The sequence below is a fragment of the Salmo salar genome, chromosome ssa04 (assembly GCF_905237065.1).
Source record: "Salmo salar chromosome ssa04, Ssal_v3.1, whole genome shotgun sequence".
In the NCBI taxonomy this organism is placed as follows: domain Eukaryota; kingdom Metazoa; phylum Chordata; class Actinopteri; order Salmoniformes; family Salmonidae; genus Salmo; species Salmo salar.
The window spans coordinates 43,507,740-43,528,077 of record NC_059445.1 but is presented as its reverse complement, the minus strand read 5'-3'; the positions used below and the strand labels follow the sequence as shown (position 1 = coordinate 43,528,077).

At 43.9% G+C, this 20,338-nt stretch overlaps 1 protein-coding gene across 1 annotated transcript in view; it reads left to right on the top strand.

Moving 5' to 3' along the window:
- LOC106603171 (gamma-aminobutyric acid receptor subunit alpha-3) overlaps positions 1–20,338 on the top strand; it is a 149,335-nt gene that overhangs the window by 33,953 nt on the left and 95,044 nt on the right. Inside the window, exon 2 of the mRNA XM_014196486.2 lies at positions 3,407–3,513. Coding sequence (XP_014051961.1) covers positions 3,428–3,513 — 86 coding nt within the window. The 5' untranslated portion in view covers positions 3,407–3,427. The remainder of the gene's footprint in view (positions 1–3,406; positions 3,514–20,338) is intronic.

Sequence of the window (20,338 nt, the reverse complement as noted above, 5' to 3'; positions counted from 1 at the left end):
TGGCAGTCTGAGGATCTTGGAGGAACTCGGGTATGCTCGCATCCTCTCAGGGATGTAGATGCCGGGAACTTCCGGAGTTCCTCAGATGCAAGGTGGGATCCTTGAGTGAGCGATTGGAACCACAATTAGACCTCTTCTTCCTCCTACGTTCCCGTAGCCGACCATCAATCCGGGTGGTTAAAGCGATGAGTGAGTCGAGATCCGGTGGTAGCTCGTCCTTTACTTCCGCCGATAATCCGTGCAGGAACGTGTCGAACAGTGCTTCCAGGCACCCTACGCTGCTAGCATGCGGAAATCCACCGCATAGTCTGCTACACTGAGGGAGTCCTGCCAAAGCTGGAGTAACTTCCGGGCAGCCTCTCTCTCGGACACCGGAGCCTCAAACTGTTTTTACCTCCGCCACAAATTCCTCCAGACTGAAGCAAACAGCCGACTGTTGTTCCCAAACAGCCGTAAACCAGGCGAGGGCCCTCCCGGACATCAGCGTGGTACGCTGTCTTAGAGCGGTCCGAGGGGAAGGAGGAAGGCTGTAGCTCCATGATGAGGAAACACTGAGTGAGAAACGCTCGACAGGTGCCCGATCCTCCATCAAAGCACTCCGGGGGAGGTAAGCGGGGTTCCCGGGAATCCAGGCTGACGGCGCTGCTACCAACCGGGTTACTGAAGGGCTGAGAGATTACCGTCGTGGTAGGCAACTCACGGACTTGCTCCAGCAAAATGTCCAATGCTCGGCTGTGACCTGGAATCCCTCCATCAGACCACGAAGCAACTCCTCATACTTACCAATGGTGGCTCCTTAGGAGGAGATGGCATAGCAGAGCTGGTCCAAGTCTGCTGGGTCAGTCATGGCCAGTTCGTACTATCAGGTTTCATGTAAGACCCAAATGCAGACTGTGTAGAAGTAACAATGTTTATTACAGCAACAGGGGCAGGAAAACGACAGGTCAAGGCAGGCAGAGGTCGATAATCCAGAGTAGTGGGGCAAAGGTACAGGACGACAGGCAGGCTTAGGGTCAGGGTGGGCAGAAATGGTCAAACCCAGGAAAACCAGGAACAATCAAATGACAGGGACAGAGGGAAAACCACTGGTAGGCTTAACGAAACAAAATGAGTTGGCAACAGACAAACAGAGAATACATGTTTAAGTACCCAGGGGATAATGGGGAAAATGGGTGACACCTGGAGGGGGGTGGAGACAAGCACAACGACAGGTGAAACAGATCAGGGCGTGACAGTAGCCTGCTGCCTGGGTGAGAGGAATTACTCAGTATTTATGCTCCATAGCTGTTGTGCTGCTGCATATTGGGCAGAAAAGCAAATAAATTCCCTTGTCTTCACTGGTTTTGGCTCGCGCAGCAAGGAAACACATTGGACTTGTTTCATCTGTAATTTGAATAATTTGCTGTTGTTGGCGAGTCCATGTTTACCTCCACTGTCTCCAAGTGCTAAAATATCCATATTAGTTTTGTCTTCATTTCATCTAAAACATGGGTTGCTCAGAGCTGACAGTAAAGATTATGTTTGTCATCAATCTCAGCAGGACTTAGTACTACAGTATTCACAAGCAAGGTGACTACAAAGGTTAAATCCCACTGGGGTAGGTTACTATACCTGTAACCGTTGAAGAGCTTTGGCATTTACCATGGCTTGGGACATAAACATGACTTATACAGTACAATATGGAAGGCCCACAGCTTCCATTACTAACAACCTATAGTTTCATACTTTATACAGTGCATTTGGAAAGTATTCAGACCCCTTGACTTTTTCAAGATTTTGTTAAGTTACAGCCTTATTCTAAAATGGATCAAATACAAAATTGTCCTCATCAATCTACCACAATACCCCGTAATTAAAAACAGAAATGCATTATTTACATAAGTATTCAGACACTTTGAGACACTTTGCTATGAGACACAAAATTGAGCTCAGGTGCCTCCTGTTTCCGTTGATCATCCTTGAGATGTTTCCACAACTTGATTGGAGTCCACCTATGGTAAATTAAATTGATTGGACATGATTTGTAAAGGCACACACCTATCTATTTACAGTTGACAGTCCATGTCAGAGTAAAAACCAAGCCATAAGGTTGAAGGAATTGTCGATAGAGCTCCAACACAAGATTGTGTCGAGGCACAGATCTGGAGAAGGGTACCAAAACATTTCTGCAGCATTGAAGGTCCCCAAGAAAAATGGTTAAATGGAAGAAAAGTTAAGTGGAAGAACTTTGGAACCACCAAGACTCTTCCTAGAGCTGGCCGCCTGGCCAAACTGAGCAATTGGGGGAGAAGGACCTTGGTCAGGGAGGTGACCAAGAATCCGATTTCATGAGAAAGAAGATTCTCTGGTCTGATGAAACCAAGATTGAACAATTAGGCCTGAATGCCAAGCGTCACGTCTGGAGGAAACCCTGCACCATCCCTACGGTGAAGCATGGTGGTGGCAGCATCCAGGTGTGGGGATGTTTTTCAGCAGCGGGGACTGGGAGACTAGTCAGGATCGAGGGAAAGATGAACGGAGCAAAGTACAGAGAGATCCTTGATGGAAACCTGCTCCAGAGCACTCAGGACCTCAGACTGGGCCATGGTTCACCTTCCATCAGGACAACAACCCTAAGCACACAGCTAAGACAACGCAGGAGTGGCTTTGGTAGAAGTCTCCGAATGTCCTTGAGTGGCCCAGTCAGAGCCCAATCGAACATCTCTTGAGAGACCTGGAAATAGCTGTGCGACGTTCCCCATCCAACCTGACAGAGCTTGACAGGATCTGCAGAGAAGAATGGGAGAAACTCCCCAAATACAGATGTGCCAAGCTTGTAGCGTCATACCCAAGAAGACTCGAGGCTGTAATCATTGCCAAAGGTGCTTCAACAAAGTACAGAGTAAAGGATCTGAATACTTTATGTAAATGTGATATTTCTGTGTTTTATTTTTTCTAAATTAGCAAACATTTAAAAAACACACTTTTTGCTTTGTCATTATGGGGTATTGTGTGTAGATTGATCAGAATCATTTTTTAAAATGAATTTTATAATAAAGCTGTAACAAAATGTGGAAAAGTCAAGGGGTCTGAATACTTTCGGAATATACTGTATATCAACTCAAAGCATTTGGCTTACGTCATGTGTGTTCTTCATGGCAGCACACACCCTTATTTTTCTTTAAAGCTGTTTACAGTCTTTTCAATATCTCTCTGTCATTACGGCCATTGAGGAAAACTGTCTGTGTGTCTGTGTGACAAAAGCTAGTCATCAGGCAATCCATTTAGATCCAGGTTCCTTTAGCACACCTGCCAGTGAATGATGTGTTTATTAGACGGTGCGTTCTGCTTTCCAGGCCTGGAGATGCATATTGATCTGAGGTGTTACTGCATCACCAATCTTTTCTTCTTCCTCTCTTTTCTGCAGGGTTTTGGGCCGTAGTTTGAGATGGCTGCCACTCTCCGGAAACTTGCAGTTTTCGTGTCAGGCATGTGGATCTGCCTCCTGCTCCTCAACCCCTTTCCACAGACAGGGTAAGATGACTCATAGTTCTCTCCCTTCTCCCCCCTAGCTCTCTCCCAATTCCAGACACTCGCTCCTCTCCACCTCCTTCTTCTCGTCCTCTTCTGTCCCCCATTTTGAAGCTCTGGGGATGTGTTGCAGCTAATACATTCATTAATAAGGCTTTAGTACTGTAGCCAGGCTTTATGAGCCGCAGAATGCCATTTTGGAGACCCAGTGTAAATCGCTATTGGATTTCTAGTGGCAAAGCGATGCTCAATCAACCTGGAGGAAGGGATGGCTGGCCTGCCGACAGAGCTGTGGGGAGACCTGAGGGACGGTGAGACAGGGCTTAGCCCAGATTGTTTTGCCATGGTGCCAGTCAGCTCTCACTGCCTATTAGCAGCACACAGAACTGGTGAATTTCACATTTGTAAAAAGATGTACAGCCAGGAGGTTTTTGCCAAGACATGGCCATAGACAAGGCCTAAGATCATTATGGTATTCCTACTGAGTCCACTTCCCCAGTGCAGTGTGCTGCATGCTCTAACCTTGTGTGTCCATTTCAAACCATGGGCAAGGCTCCCTAACATACCACAAGCTTTTTAGAACTAGTGACTGAACTACTACTCACCACTGTTACTTACCCTTACTGACTCACACAGCAACTAGCATCTACCCATCTCAACTCATTTGTTAGCAAACCCCCATTATCAAATCATTCCCTTGGTTAGCTACAGAGATGTCGTGACTTTACTTCCATTCATCTGATGACTGGTATATTTATCTAATCAACCAACTATGTTTAATTGTAACCCGATTCAAATTAATCATGTAACAATTAACTCATTAGGATTTGGGGCACCACAAGAGCAGTTGTTTAAAGAGTCTTCCGAATTAAAATCTAATGTCTTTACCTATCACATCCATAAAACAGTCAATGTATTAATCAGAACCAAGTATCATATCATCATTCTGAACAGTCGTAACCTCCTGCTTCTGCAAAAACCCAAGCCTTACTTATGATTCAGTACTACACAAATCAGTTGAATTATTTATTTACTAGCTCACTAAATGATAACACAGGATAAACACACATAATTAATACATTAGAAACAGGTCCCTAGCGGACTGACACAATATGGCGGATTTTTACAAGAGACATGGAGAGGGTCGAGAGAGAGAGGGACAGAAACATAATACTTTGGTACATTTAGAACTACTCTCACAGTAATCATATACTTTGCAAACCGCCACCCGTTTGGAGAAAGAAATCATGAATTTATTTATGTGTAAATGCATTGGTTACCGTGTATCGCTGTCGGAACCAGGCCTTCTTAGGAAGGGCGTTGGGCCTTTCCATGGCAAGCTTGTAAGGCTCGGATTGTCCAAAAGGGGTCCCCCCCCCCCCCCCGTCTCTTCTACTGTTGCTCTCCTCTGCCATCGCCCGGCATCCGGTGACCCGTCGTGTAGTCCTGAACAGAACTACAGAGCTCACTCTGCTTCCACTCGCTATGGAAGATGATTCTTTGAAGATAGGCTAGCCAGCCGTATCAATGGTTCTCAGTGGGGTGATGAGAGTAGTAGACTACTATGGTTTGAAGAGTAGTAGAATGGCCCAACTTAAATTTGCTTTTCTAGATACTTTACTTAGGACAGATAATCAGCCTTAACCAGTGATGGTCCGGGAGGTGACTTTATCGTCTCTACCTCGTGTTGAGATTTCAAACCACTTTGGATGGGAGCTGCGGCTACACGCCTCTCTGGTCTGAATGTTATTTTCTTTACCAATCCTTTTATACACTCTGGTCGAAAGGGATGGTTCCATCAGGCTGACACGCACTCTGACCTCACTCGGGGCGTGGTTACTTACTGTGCAAGGTTTATAGAAAACAAATTATCTCTGATGGCTCCTAAAATCACATCCATATCTTAACAAAAATACATTCATAATTTTTTCATATTTCATGCACAACGTAGAGAATGGAGATTTCATACATGTAGTGTGTATACTTTGTGAACTGTCAACCTCCCACCAGCTCCCCTCCCCCCTCTGCGGGGTAGAGGGGGTCTGTCCAAAGTCATCCACTGCAAAGCTGATCCGACCTATCTGGATCCTCACAGGACAGTCATGACAGAGAGATTTCTCTCCATCCATCAAAGAGAGTCATACAAAGCAATTAACAAGTTTACAGCTATCACAATTTGGAATTAAAACTTTTCTTAATAAACACGTTGTGTTGCTGATTGAATAACTTCAATCAAAGTTTATTTGGGAATTTCCAGGTAATTCAGAAAATTACAAATACATTTGATCAGATCAATTGTCCAAAATTGTCCCCTCCTTTCCATAAATACAGTATATATCTTGCATGATAGTGTGCATGGTTTGTTATGCACATCATATACAACATACTATATGAACGCACGGCTGTACAATAAGCAGTAATGCAGACAATGTGTTTGATGGTATATTATAGTTGTGTGTGCAGGTGTGTGGTCACAGGCACACACGCATGACGTCTGCCTTCATGCTAACACTAAGTCCTACAGTCAGGTATTGATTGAAATGTCCCTATTCAACCCTGAACTGAAGGGACTGGGAGCGCACACACAGGGAATTAGATTGGGGAGTGGAGGAGGAGGAAGAGGGAGTTGGGGGGGAACTAGGTTGCAATCCAATTCGGCACCATACATACACACACACACACACACACACACACACACACACACACACACACACACACACACACACACACACACACACACACACACACACACACACACACAGATACACACACAGACATAAACACACAATATTCAAGAGGAGTAATTTAAAAACCCCTTGCTTTTGGTGGAGTAGTGATTCATTTTACACTGTGTCAGCAAATAGTGAAAAAGAAAGATGGACTGGATCTTATTTAATGTGAAATAACAGACACTGTTTACGACTATATACGTCTTCTCATTCATATACACCCTTCAAGAAAATTCCATCGTTTCCGCCTCCATTATTTGGTTGATTTGCTCTTTTTGGAAAATGTAGGACGCATTCTTATTTTTCAGACATGCTGACAGTCCAGTCCTGCTTGCAATGCAGATTTTTGCTTTGTGCGTGCAAAGGAAAACAACTAATATCATGTTGATGACAAAAGCTATTACATTTACATGATGATGGTGATGATGATGAGGAAGATAATAAAGTTGATAATGGTTGATTGCAGTTCGTAACACCAGTAGCTCCGTTATTACCTCTGCATAACAAGTAGTGGCTCTCCCTGTTACTTATGTAAATAATTCAGATGATTAAAAAACAAACAAGCCCAAAGAGAATAAACAAGGCATTTAAAGAGACAAATTGAGGCCTTGGAGTGGCTTGTTTCATGGCTCTGCTCACTTTGTTTTCCTAAATACATTTCTGGTGACTTAAGTGAGGAACCTAAATAGTCCTTATTATTCCCATGACCCATTTCTCTCCCTCAGTATCAGAACTGAATGTGAAATACTCTGGTCTCTGATAAGCCTCCCTCTCTGATCCCCCACTCTTTTGTTGCATCGTCTTTCTCCAACTAAGTTGAATTTTGACTTCCCCTGGGACGTACCAATAAACCCGGGTATTTATTATTACTTCCTAATGCGGTTATGTGGAAATGGATCCTGAAAATAAAAGGGAAAGGAGTGAAGGCACTATGAGGCATGCAGAGCTTCAGAGCTGGCATTAAGGTTAGTCCTGCTTTGTTAAAAAGAAAAACATGTTCAAGCATGTCTTAGCTGAGATTAGATGTGCTTAACATTATTTAGGTGGCATTGCCTTCCTTCTCAAATTGAATCATATGTTTCCAGATTTTAATAAGCGTGAATCGAGAGTGCGCTGCATGCTGTGTACTCATTCTGACTCCCCTCTTCTCTTCTGACATCTCAGGGAGGCACAGAAAAATAATTCATAACATCATACTGTACATTGGCTTCTCACACTACCCCTCTCTCTCTCTCTCTCTCTCTCTCTCTCTCTCTCTCTCTCTCTCTCTCTCTCTCTCTCTCTCTCTCTCTCTCTCTCTCTCTCTCTCTCTCTCTCTCTCTATTTTTCTCTCTCTCTCTCTCTCTCTCTATTTCTCTCTCTGTCTCTTTCTCTCTCTCTTTCTCTCTCTCTATTTCTCTCTCTCTCTCACTTCTCCTACCTACTGTAGGACTGTAGGTAGCCTAGTGGTTTAAATCATTGGGCCAGTAACCCAAGCTGACTAGGTAAACGAAACAAATCTTGAGCAAGTCACTTAACCCTAATTTCTACTGTAAGTTGCTCTGGATAAGAGTGTCTGCTAAATGGGTGTACATGTATCTCTTGCTAATGGGCTATGTCTTTGTATTTTTAAATATTAAAGCTGTTCTGTTCACTGTTTTAGCAGTCCGTGGGAGCCTCAGATGTGTCTTAAAATGTGTCTAAATAACTGCACACACTTCCAACCTGACTCCGGAGGCATAGAAATGAATATTTTCCTGCTTTTTCTCAAACAATAACAAACACATAATGAATCATCTCTTTTTTTGTATGATTTATTTTTCTCAAACAATAACAACCATATATCAGTAACATCACACCTGCTCAGACCCACATGTTCCCACCACAACCATACACATCACGTATGTCCAGTGGCGATTTTAGCATGTAAATCTTGGTGGGGCCAAAAAGAAAAATAAGTGTTAATGCATTCCAGCAAAGTCACAACACAACACTAAACGATACATTAATTGCACTATAATGGTGACAAACGGTGCCCACAAACTGTTAGGGCCTACATAAAGCTGTCCCAATAGCAGTCCCAACAGCAAGAGTCCCAACACCTTACTGCTACACCTGGCTATCAGCGGAGCCTTGTCTGGCAGTGAAACAGTTCATTCAGCCTCATTTACTGCCTTTAAAAAAAACATAGCTGATGGCTGACTTGCTTAAACAAATGTGGTTTCTAATGACAATTTAGATGTACAAACTATGACATAAGGGGACGACAAGCGGATAAGAGGGAATTTCATAATTTTGATTTAAGACAAAGAGCGAGCTAGGACGGACGTAACGTTAGTCAATATAACTATTTGTTGAGCACTTTTGAAATGTACAGCGACAGAATTCAGAACATGGGCCTTTCTTACAGTGCTATCCCTGTACACCAAGTCAGAACTGTAGCGGCAGTCCTCTGAGTTAACACTTGACTCACTGAAGTCAAGTTAACAGTTGTTTTGACCGCGCACAAATCATGCTTCATTGACAGCATGGCCAATGTTGAATGTCTATCATTTTAAACTTGGAAAATCCCAGATTTAGGACCACATCCACTGTCACTGATTCCTTCCAAACCACTCGTTGAATTTGCGATTTCCAACTTGTTGTGTAATGTTTATGTTCAATGGCTGATGAGCACCGATACGTTTTATCTATAATTTCTCTTCATTATTTTTCTTCATTTGACAAGGATTAAAAAAGATTTGCCAGTAGATTGTCGACTTGATTCAGACTTGATGACTGCTAGCTAAGATTGTGAAAGTATGATGTTGACATGATCAGTCCAATCCAACGGGATTTGGCGTCATTTTTTTGTGGCCAATGACCTTGAGCCTTCTTGGATGGGCACTTCTATGCCAGCAGCCACAGGGCTAGAATTTTCAATGTCTCCTCTGACACTTGGCAGTGACGTAAAGTTCCCATGAGTTACAGAACACTGAGCCAATCACGGCGCAACGCTCTGTATTTTCGGCTGGCTTGCACCACCACCACATAAAGCACTGAGCTAGGCTGAAACACTTGCATTCTGGAGCTGCCTTACTCAAGAAAGGAAAAAGAGTCCATGTTTGTATGCGACTTTATTAACTCAATGATATATATTATTTTTATATTGTTTGCAAACTGATATGTGACACGTATTAATGCCAAAATAACATGCAAAACTGTCAAGCCCCCCCTCCAAAAAAAAATGTTTTTTATAAATAAATATGTATTTTATTTATTTTTTGCTAAAAATGTGGGGCCCTGAATGACGGGTCGCCACTGCGTATGTCTCATAACCACACTCCCCCTCATCCTTCATCCCCTGGAACTTTCCAGTGTTCTATGCCATATGTCCTCAAATTGGACTGTTCTATTATTCTCCATGGCCCACACCTTTTCAATATTTCAATAATAATACTTTGATTCATCCACTGTCGTAGTGATAGAGGATCATTTGATTTCCAGTTTTTAAGTAGAAGTGTTTTAAAGTCATTGACTAGAAAAGTATGGTCGACCCTGTTGGGTATCTTACCGCACCCTCATATGCCACGTATGCAGATAAACGGATTAATAGTAAATGTACATTGTAAAACGTCTGACAGCCAACTTCCTAGCTCCGCCCATAACTTTTGGACTTCATAGCATTCCCAGAAGGCATGAATTATTGAGTCCTTGTTAGTTTTACACTTAAGACATGACTCTGCTGTTGTGATGTAGTCTGCTCGTCATGGCGTACACCTGTCACCACCTTAACTCGTAATTACGCATTATGACACTCACCTGGACTCCATCACCTTCTTGATTACCTGTCCTTTATATGTCACTCCCTTTGGTTCCTTCCCCAGTCGTCTCGCGCATCATTACACAGATAGGATTCCCTCGACATTGCTCTGATGTCCAAAAGTTGCATATATTTGAAAATGTCTACATGTGTCAGTCCAAACTTGCTATTTAATTCTGTCATGGAAATAAATGTATTTCCTGTTACCACGTAATTTCCTGTTTCTATGCCTTTAGTTTTCCATGTGGGCGAATTTATCAGTGAATTCTGAAAATCTATTCAAGGATTGTTCCATAAGGTTGAGGTTTTTAGGGAGTGATATTGGTTCTTGTAGAATGCGCTTCATTTTCTTCCATGTTGTTATAGTGTTCTTAACTATGAAGTTGTTGAAAACAAACATGTGAAAAGATTCTGGGTGTCGCGTGTGCTCCCTCTCCAGCCTCTAGGTCACCAGGCTGCTCGTTATGGCGCACACCTGTCACCATCGTTACGCGGACCTGCGCATCTTCAGACTCACCTGGACTCCATCACCTCCCTGATTACCTTCCCTATCTATGTCACTCCCTTTGGTTCCTTCCCCAGGTGTCATTGTTTCTGTTCCAGTATCATGTCTGTGTGTTGTTCGTGGTTCTTGTTTTGTGTTAAAAGAGGTTAAGTTGCGTTTATTTATTAAAAGACTCACTCCCTGCACTTGCTTCCTGACTCTCAGCGCACATCGTTACACTGGGGATGAGCATGCTCGTCTTCAATAGGAATCCTTTCTGGGGGACGCGGTAGATTAAGTCAAACCATACTTTCGGTGCATAACAACAGAGATGTGCGCAATCATTTGAAAGACAACATAAGGCACATAAGCAGCGGCCTTGCACTGCAATCTTCACTCAGAAAATAGTTTTTATTGAAACTTGTGTTATAGTTGAGGGTTTACCTGACTTCCCCCTTTTAGGTAGGAAGTGGAGGGGAGCAGGGCTGGCGGTTATTGTGATGTGGTATCTGTCTGGAGAAATTTGGATCTGAACCGAAAATGTAAGTGTACAGCCGTACCAGCCATGACCAAGTTTGTCAATAATCCTTTTAGACTTCAGAGCACCAGAGTGCTTATACCTCCAGAGTATCTCTCCACATCAGCAAATCTGTCTCTCCCCGAGTCCTGCCGCCTCCCTGATGCCCACTGATACCATCGCCGGGCTCCAAATCGGCTTTGCTACAGTACAGGCAGGAGACTTTGCTAATGGATAAAGTTGTCACAGACAAATCCCCTATATTAGTTTCTGTCACTCTATGTATCGCCGCAATCCCTTACTGCACACACTCGGTGATAGGCAGGGCTTGATTAAACTATTATTTGCAACAATCCATATTTTACATATGAATGAGCAGCCTGTGTTAATTTCCATTGTACGGAGGTCTTATAACCTTGCCTCCAATCCACGCCCTCTGCAGCGCAATCACGGGCTAACGAGTGTGAACAGCCAGACCCGCTACTGTTGTCTGTTTTGTTTGGAATCGGTTTCAATGCCACCGGCCAAAGTGACACATAATCAATGGCTATGAGGGGGAGAGTGCCGTAAGTCCACTCCAGCTATTCCTGCGTATGGATCGCCTCTGAAGTTCCCCGGCTCCTCTCCCCTTCTCACCCTATCTCACATGCATTATTCACGGGACAGAAGGGAAGGGCGTCACTTTGAGATGTGACCTGGTGGACAGAGAACATTCTGTCAATGTTACGGTGGCATTGTCAAGGTTAATGTGTTACAGGGCTGGGCAAGGGTAATGTATTCACTTGTGGTGAGACTCTCTGAATGCAGTTGGATGACTTGGCTGCCTGTCGTAGATTTTCTTTTTCAGCATTAAGATGGGAATGGAGAAAATAGGAATTCAGGTAGGCTATACTGTATGGACAAATGTAAAACACAGCAGGTAGCATACTGTAGTTATAGTACCTGTATGTGTCATTATCATGATATGCAACAGCAATGATCCTATTACATCTTTACATTGCAAATACTATGGTGACAAGAATTGCCACATCTTTTGTTGCAAGTCAAGAGTTGGGAGTAGAATGCCGAGCACATCATGCAGAAGCATATCACTGTTAGGCACCACCCACACATTATCAACAGGGAATATTTAAAGGGGTTCTCCAGTACTTTTTAGCCAGTAGTTCTGAAGGCAGCGCCCACGAGCCAAAAGTGGTCCCCAATATGTGCACCAGGTCATTGCTTTCTCTCTCGCTCTGCTGTGTGTGATTCTTGCTAGCTGTCACTCAAATGGCGAAGGGCTGAATCTCATTGGCTGGATCTCGAATTGCTATGGGGCTGGCCCACATGGAGGGAAATGTAGGGAAAATGGTGCAGCGCAGCTTCCAGACAGCAGTCGCTTTCAAAGTAGGAATTTTATGGCTAATTGAGGTAAGACAGTAATTCTGCTCATAGAAGATGATATATGAACTACACATTGACACATCCAGCACAAGCTGGAGGTTTAAAAATACTCACTAGTCTCCTAAGTACTGGAGCATGTCTTTAATTAAGGCCAATGCTGTGAATCCGTAGGTAAGCACCCTGTCCCGCCCCCCTGGATCACTTTCCCCATAGCTGAAGAGCCGAATCGCATTCTGTAGGTGTCACAGCTGTGATAAGGAGCGGACCAAAGCGCAGTGTTTTCGTGGTTCCACATCTTTATTTAACAGTGAAACGTGATGCAATACATAAATACTTAAACTAACCAGAAAACAACAAACTGTGACGCAGAGAGGGGGAAAAAAACACACTACTCAAAATATAATCACCCACAAACAACATGCAGAAACACCCCTACTAAATATGACCGACCTCCAATTAGAGTCAACGAGGACCAGCTGCCTCCAATTGAAGGTCAACCCAATAAACTCCAACCTAGAAATAGACAAACTAGAACTACAACATAGAAAGAGAAAATATAAAACAAACACAAAAACACCCCCTGTCACGCCCTGACCACTCTACCATAGAAAATAACAACTTATGTTGGTCAGGACCTGACAGTACACCCCCCCCCTCCCAAAGGTGCAGACTCCGAATGCCAACACCACAAACAACCCCCGAAAAATTTCTATGGCGGCGGCTCTGGTTCCGGGCGTAGTACCCCCACCGCCCGCTGATCCCCCCCCGCTTCTGTTTGTCCGGAGGAACCAGACCCTGGATCATCGTCGGAGGCTCCGGACCGCCAACCGCCGCTGAAGACTCTGGGCTAAAAGCCGCCGCTGAAGGCTCTGGGCTGCAGACCGTCGCTGGAGGCTCCGGGCTGCGGACCGTCGCTGGAGGCTCCGGGCTGCGGACCGTCGCTGGAGGCTCCGGGCTGCGGACCGTCGCTGGAGGCTCCGGGCTGCGGACCGTCGCTGGAGGCTCCGGGCTGAGGAGCGTCGCTGGAGGCTCCGGGCTGAGGAGCGTCGCTGGAGGCTCCGGGCTGAGGAGGCGCACTGGAGGCCTGATGCATGGGACTGGCATAGGAGGCGCCAGACTAGTAACATGCACCTCAGGGCTAGTGCGGGGAGCAGGAACAGGACGCCCCGGACTGGGCAGGTGCACTGGAGGCCTGATGCGTGGGACTGGCATAGGAGGGAACGTACTGAGCTATGAGGGCGCAACTACAACTACAACATAGAAAGAGAAAACATAGAACAAACACAAAAACACCCCCCTGTCACGCCCTGACCACTCTACCGTAGAAAATAACAACTTATATTGGTCAGGACGTGACAGTAGGTGTGTTTACTTTACACACGTGTTTTTACCTTCACCCTCCATTCACATTTCTCACTGCCAATCACCTACAGTATTGTTTTGAATTATGTACAGTCAGAGCAGATGGTTTTAACAAACTGTAGCATACCTGTGTTTAGTTTCAATCAAAGCAGATATTTTGGCTATTTTTGGCCACAGTGCGAACGGTCCAATTTTTCCTCTGTCATTCTAAAATCTCATAAGAAATGAGCTGGTGTTTTGTCTTACAGTAATGTTGTACAGCAGGCTACAACATAGATAGGCTGTTTGTAATAGGTGAATTACCCTATATGAATGTAGCTGTACGAACAGCTGTCTTACCAAAATAATACTAACTAAATGCTGAAAGTAATAACCTAGTTATTCATGCATGCAAACAAAAATACTGAATAGCAGTTTGGCTTAGAATACTGACACAACTGTGAACGAATGAATGTGAAAGAAGAAAATATCAGATCAATAAGGCATGACACAATCTATATTTAGGCTAGTTACATTAACAGTAAATAAACACAGTACAGAAAAGGCAAATGGAGATCCAAGTAACCAAAACACAGCCTACAGCCTACAACCCAACCAGCTAGATTGTTTCTTACCTTTTCAGAAGAGTTTGCAGCCTCCTTGATTCTCTGTGGAACTTTCTGAGTAATCGATCATTCCATTCTCCCCGAAGTCATCTTGTAAGAATCCTCCTCCAATGCCAGTTGGATTAGTTGAACTTTTCTCGGGTGACGCATACTTCTTCTGTGCTGACTGAACACAGTTTGTCAAAGTGGAAAATGAGTTCTCCCATGTACAGTTGAAGTCGGAAGTTTACATACACCTTAGCCAAATACATTTAAACTCAGTTTTTCACAATTCCTGACATTTAATCTGAGTAAAAATTCCCTGTTTTAGTTCACCACTTTATTTTAAGAATATGAAATGTGTAGAATAATAGTAGAGAGAATGATTTATTTCAGCTTTTATTTCTTTCATCACATTCCCAGTGGGTCAGAAGTTTACATACACTCAAGTAGTATTTTGTAGCATTGCCTTTAAATTGTTTAACTTGGGTCAAACGTTTCGGGTAGCCTTCCACAAGCTTCCCACAATTAGTTCGGTGAATTTTGTCCCATTCCTCCTGACAGAGCTGGTGTAACTGGGTCAGGTTTGTAGGCCTCCTTGCTCGCACACGCTTTTTCAGTTCTACCCACAAATTGTCACATGGGATGACGCTGGGGAGACGAAGCAGGTACGGAGAGTCAAACATTTAATAAAGAACGGACATGGAACGAGACAGGAACAGCGTCAGCAAACTAGTAATACAAACAAAAAAACGATTAATGCAGAAGCAGGGGAACAGAGCTGGGGAACTGACAAATATAGGGGAGGTAATAAGAGGTGATGAGTGAGTCCAGGTGAGTCCAATATCGCTGATGCGCGTGACGAAGGAAGGCAGGTGTGCGGAATGGATGATAGTAGTGCGTGATGCAGGGCAGCCTGGCGCCCTCAAGTGCCAGGGGCAGGGAAGAGCGGGAGCAGACGTGACACAAATCTTCTATGGGATTGAGGTCAGGGCTTTGTTATGGCCACTCCAATACCTTGACTTTGTTGTCCTTAAGCCATTTTGCCACACATTTGGAAGTATGCATGGGGTCATTGTCCATTTGGAAGACCCATTTGTGACCAAGCTTTAACTTCCTGACTGATGTTTTGAGATGTTGCTTCAATATATCCGCATAATTTTCCTCCCTCATGATGCCATCTATTTTGTGAAGTGCAACAGTCCCTCCTGCAGCAAAGCACCCCCAAAACATGATGCTGCCACCCCCGTGCTTCACGGTTGGGATGGTGTTCTTCGGTTTGCAAGCCTCCCCCTTTTTTCTCCAAACATAACGATGGTCATTATGGCCAAACAGTTCTATTTTTGTTTCATCAGACCAGAGGACATTCCTCCAAAATGTATGATCTTTGTCACCATGTGCAGTTGCAAACCGTAGTCTGGCTTTTTTATGGCGGTTTTGGAGCAGTGGCTTCTTCCTTGCTGAGCGGCCTTTCAGGTTATGTCGACACAGGACTCGTTTTACTGTAGATATAGATACTTTTGTACCTGTTTCCTCCAGCATCTTCACAAGGTCATTTGCTGTTGTTCTGGGATTGATTTGCACTTTTCACATCAAAGTACGTTCATCTCTAGGAGACAGAACGCGTCTCCTTCCTGAGCGGTATGATGGCTGCGTGGTCCCATGGTGTTTATACTTGCGTACTATTGTTTGTACAGATGAACGTGGTACCTTCAGGTGTTTGGAAATTGCTCCCAAGGATGAACCAGACTTGTGGAGGTCCACAATTTTTTTTCTGAGGTCTTGGCTGATTTCTTTTGATTTTCCCATGATGTCAAGCAAAGAGGCACTGAGTTTGAAGGTAGGCCTTGAAATACATCCACAGGTACACCTCCAATTGACTCAAATGATGTCAATTAGCCTATCAGAAGCTTCTAAAGCCATGACATTTTCTGGAATTTTCCAAGCTGTTTAGAGGCACAGTCAATTTAGTGTATGTAAACTTCTGACCCACTGGAATTGTGTTACAGTGAATTATAAGTGAAATAATCTGTCTGCGAACAATTGTTGGAAAAATTACTTGTGTCATGCACAAAGTAGATGTCCTAACCCACTTGCCAAAACTATAGTTTGTTATCAAGAAATTTGTGGAGTGGTTGAAAAATGAGTTTTAATGACTCCAATCTAAGTGTATGTAAACTTCTGACTTCAATTGTAGCTGTGGACACCCCAAAAGCCAGTCCGTGTTTCAGTGCAGTAAGCATGGTCGGCATAGCAGAGAGAGGCCCAGAGAATCGTTTCAGGATATCAAGTGGGGTCCATTTATCCTCATCGGAGTCGGAGCAGGCAATTTCAGTCGTCAAAAACTGGCGAGCGACACTAAAGTCAGCTTCCACCAAATCTGATCCAGCAGTGGTTTGACATTTTTCACATCTAGAAAGTCATTGCTCTCCGTGTCAAGGGCACAGAGGGTCTCCACCAGTTGGCTGTTGCGTTCGCTAAATCGTTCTGACATTTCACCAATGACAGCATCCAACGTGCTGAAAAATAGTATTTTACATTGAGTGTCTTCTCTGTCCTGCTGGCCTAGCGTATTGCTGGAGATTTGTACATACGTAACGTTGTCGTTTGCTTGGAGCTGGGGGTGCATCATTTGTTTGGAGGATAGAGAAGCCTGAGGATTCTGTGCACCATGTTGGCTGTAAACTTAAAGCCGGGGTCCGTCACCGCGTTCAGCAGCCCTGTAACCTCCAGTCTTACTTCTGCGATGTACGAACATGTGCATTCAATGTCAGAGAGGAACTTCACAATGCTAGCTAACTAAACTCTGTAGTGGTGGGGTGTGAGGCAGACTCGAGTGAAGCAGCTTCAACGGTAAACCCCGCCCATAAAAATGAAAATTGACAGGCGGAGGCGTGTCACGTTATTCACTTAGCCTTGCACAGATAAGAAGCGTTTTTTCACGCTTTTCATGGAAACCCAAAGGAGTCATACCTAACCACCCAAGTGGCTTTCCATAGCCCCCCTACACACCACAGTGCACCCTGTCTATTATGCTGACACAGCGCAGCGGAGATACACATTTTTTTTGTAACTTTTTTGCTATTTTACATAGGGACGTAAACAACTACAACTGATGGGGCAGAGGTTTCAACTGAGGGGGTTAATCCCCCTTTTAACCTCTCGTGGAAGTGGGCCCGGCTACAATACTATAATATATGATCTTGCAGACATTGATTCAGCTTTGATCTAACTTTATTAAATGAGCACCATTCGCCAGAGTAGCCTGTTCTCTGGACAGGCGAACAAGTAGAGTACAGACTGTGTAAAGTAGAGAATCCAGCACGTGCGCAGAAGTGTCGGACCTTTAGTGGTCGCGAAGAGGGCTCCAGAAGAGTCGGATCCACAGCCACGCCGTTTAATTCTTGAGTTTAATAATCTCAAATTCTCATCATATCTCCCCCAAGTTCTCCGTCCTGCTCACAGTTTATTGATCTCTTGGCTAATTACCTGAATTTCAGATAGGATAATTAACAGCGGCATTGTGTTGATATATATTGAGTAATTGATCTGTCAGCTTCAAAGTTCCTAATTGGTGAACAATCAGATTAGAGCCGGAGTGGATCCTCCAGAGGGTGTGTCTGCACAGCTGCACTGTGGAACACAGAGAAACTCAATCGTGCTCCAGAGCAATTGGGGATGGATGTTGGTCTCCTTACTGACCAGTGACGGGAGTTGACTCAATGGATGATTCAACACCTTACGCGCTGCAGGGAATGGCTGTGCCAGAGTTTATCTATGCCATGTTAAACTCCCTTGAAGTTGAGCTTCATTAGTCATTGATCCCAGCTTAATCTGACAACAAATATTTTCTCCTATAGAGGCACTGTTTCGTTACATTATGTTTTCAGTCGCATCTGGCGTATATTCTCCAATTTCACATTGGTTTAATACAAGCCACTCTGCTTTCTTGATGCACTGTGAACTCTTATGTTGGAATTCACAGCAATTGGTATGATCCAGCACACCTCCAGATCCACATAGCCTTGCTGAAATCCTTCCATCTGAAAGCCAGTCAATGAGCCAGTCTGTTGGAGCATGCTCTGCTTGAGAATTATCCTACAGCACCCTGTCTGTTGGTATGCCAACATGCCTCATTGGCTTGAACACAAGGGAATAGGCGAAAATAAGTGAAGCATCAAGATTGAGCGTCTGTAAAGCAGGGAGCTTTAGTAAAGCATGATAAAAGTTATCTGGGACGCGAGTCAGTTAGACAATGTTCATTTAACAACAGGGGCTGCTCCATAAAAGCTGAAAAGTTTTACTGAAATAATAATGAAGTTGAAAGAGGAGAAGCTAATACGAGGAAAGCCCCTAGGAGTTGCATTCTGCCTTAGTAAAACGTTAGTAATAATTATCCCAACAGAAGAAAAAAAACATGTTTTATGCATGCTTCTGTATATTTCATTAATTAATACTCTTCTCACTAGAAGTTAATTTAGCCAAAGGCGCTAAACCAAGGACACATTGCACTTTAATGTTTGAGGGACAAAAATAAACAGATCAGAGTAATCTGTGAGCATACATTTTTTTATTTTCCAACCTCCTCGGGATGATATTTCACAATGCTTGTCAGACTACAGTATGGTTGTAACATCTGTATGTTATCTGGTTTGACAGGAGCTGGTCCTCTCTTCTTGTTTAGTCGCCTCGCAGAGCCTGACTAGGTTTGTCAGTTAAAGGCTTATCCAAACTCTTGGACCCTAACTAGGGCTGTGGCGGTCACGAAATTTCGTCAGCCGGTGACTGTCAAGCAAATAACTGTCTCACGGTAATTGACCGTTAATTAACAAACACATTTAGCATCTCCTGACTTCCACACAGCCTACAAGCCACTGATGCTGACTTTAGGAACATTTACATGTTAATAAGTCTAATAAATCCATGTTATATAGCCTACTATTTCAGAAGAACAGAATAGCATACTCTGAGTTGTCCTTATGTTAGGCTCTGATCTGGCTATACCAAATGGCCGTGGGCTACATTAGTTCATTTAGCAGACAAGATTTGCTTAGAATTCCGTGGCATTATTTTATAGTATGAGGAATACAATTGAACAAAGCTGAATAAAATAGAAAGGATATTTTCTCCAAACGATTTGAAGGGAGTGCGCACATGCGGCTATTCTGTGTTGAGCAGTTAACAAAGAAATACGTTCTCCTATATGCTGAATTTAGAGTTATTCATGTAACTTTAGTTGTTCTACAAACGTTTGGCCAAGGCTGCATGATGTGTAAGGCTGCATGATGTGTAAGGCTGCATGACGTGTAAGGCTGCATGATGTGACTCTAATAATGATAACCCTATTTTACCCTGGCACTTCTGGGGAGTGGGGAGCTACTAGAATGGGGTTGTGGTCAGAGGATCTTGTCTGTAATCAAATGGGTGATGTAAATGAGCGAGGTTACATGTTCCTCAGAGGCCCCAGAGTCCAGATCCAGTGTGTTTGACTGCTGGCCAGACCGTGGAGGGCTGGAGGAGCAGCAGCAGCTGCCGGGCAGAGATGGCTCTGGTTTGGCTCAACACTCAGGCATATCCAACAGATAAACCAGGGATTACTATATTGGGTTTGTGCTGAAGGACTTCTGGATCAGTACACTGTTTCTGAGTCATATATTGGCCAATGGTGTAGTTTAGGGTGCAACCTGCCAGGTTTACTAGATCTGCTCAGTGTTGAGGCCAGAGAACACCACCATTAAACGTGCAGAAGAAGATTGAAGAGCGCCTACTAGGAAGTTACATTTACTTGCATTTGGCAGGCTGATCAGATTATATCTGACTCTGTTGTACACAACACTTGCCAAAGCATCAAACTGAGGTTTATTCTAAAGAGCTATTGATTTATTTTGGGATCAACCAATTTTAACATTCCCCAGCTCATTCACTTAAACATGCTGTACGAAGAGCTAGACATATTTCATATTGCATTAAAAGTGCCTTCAACCCCCA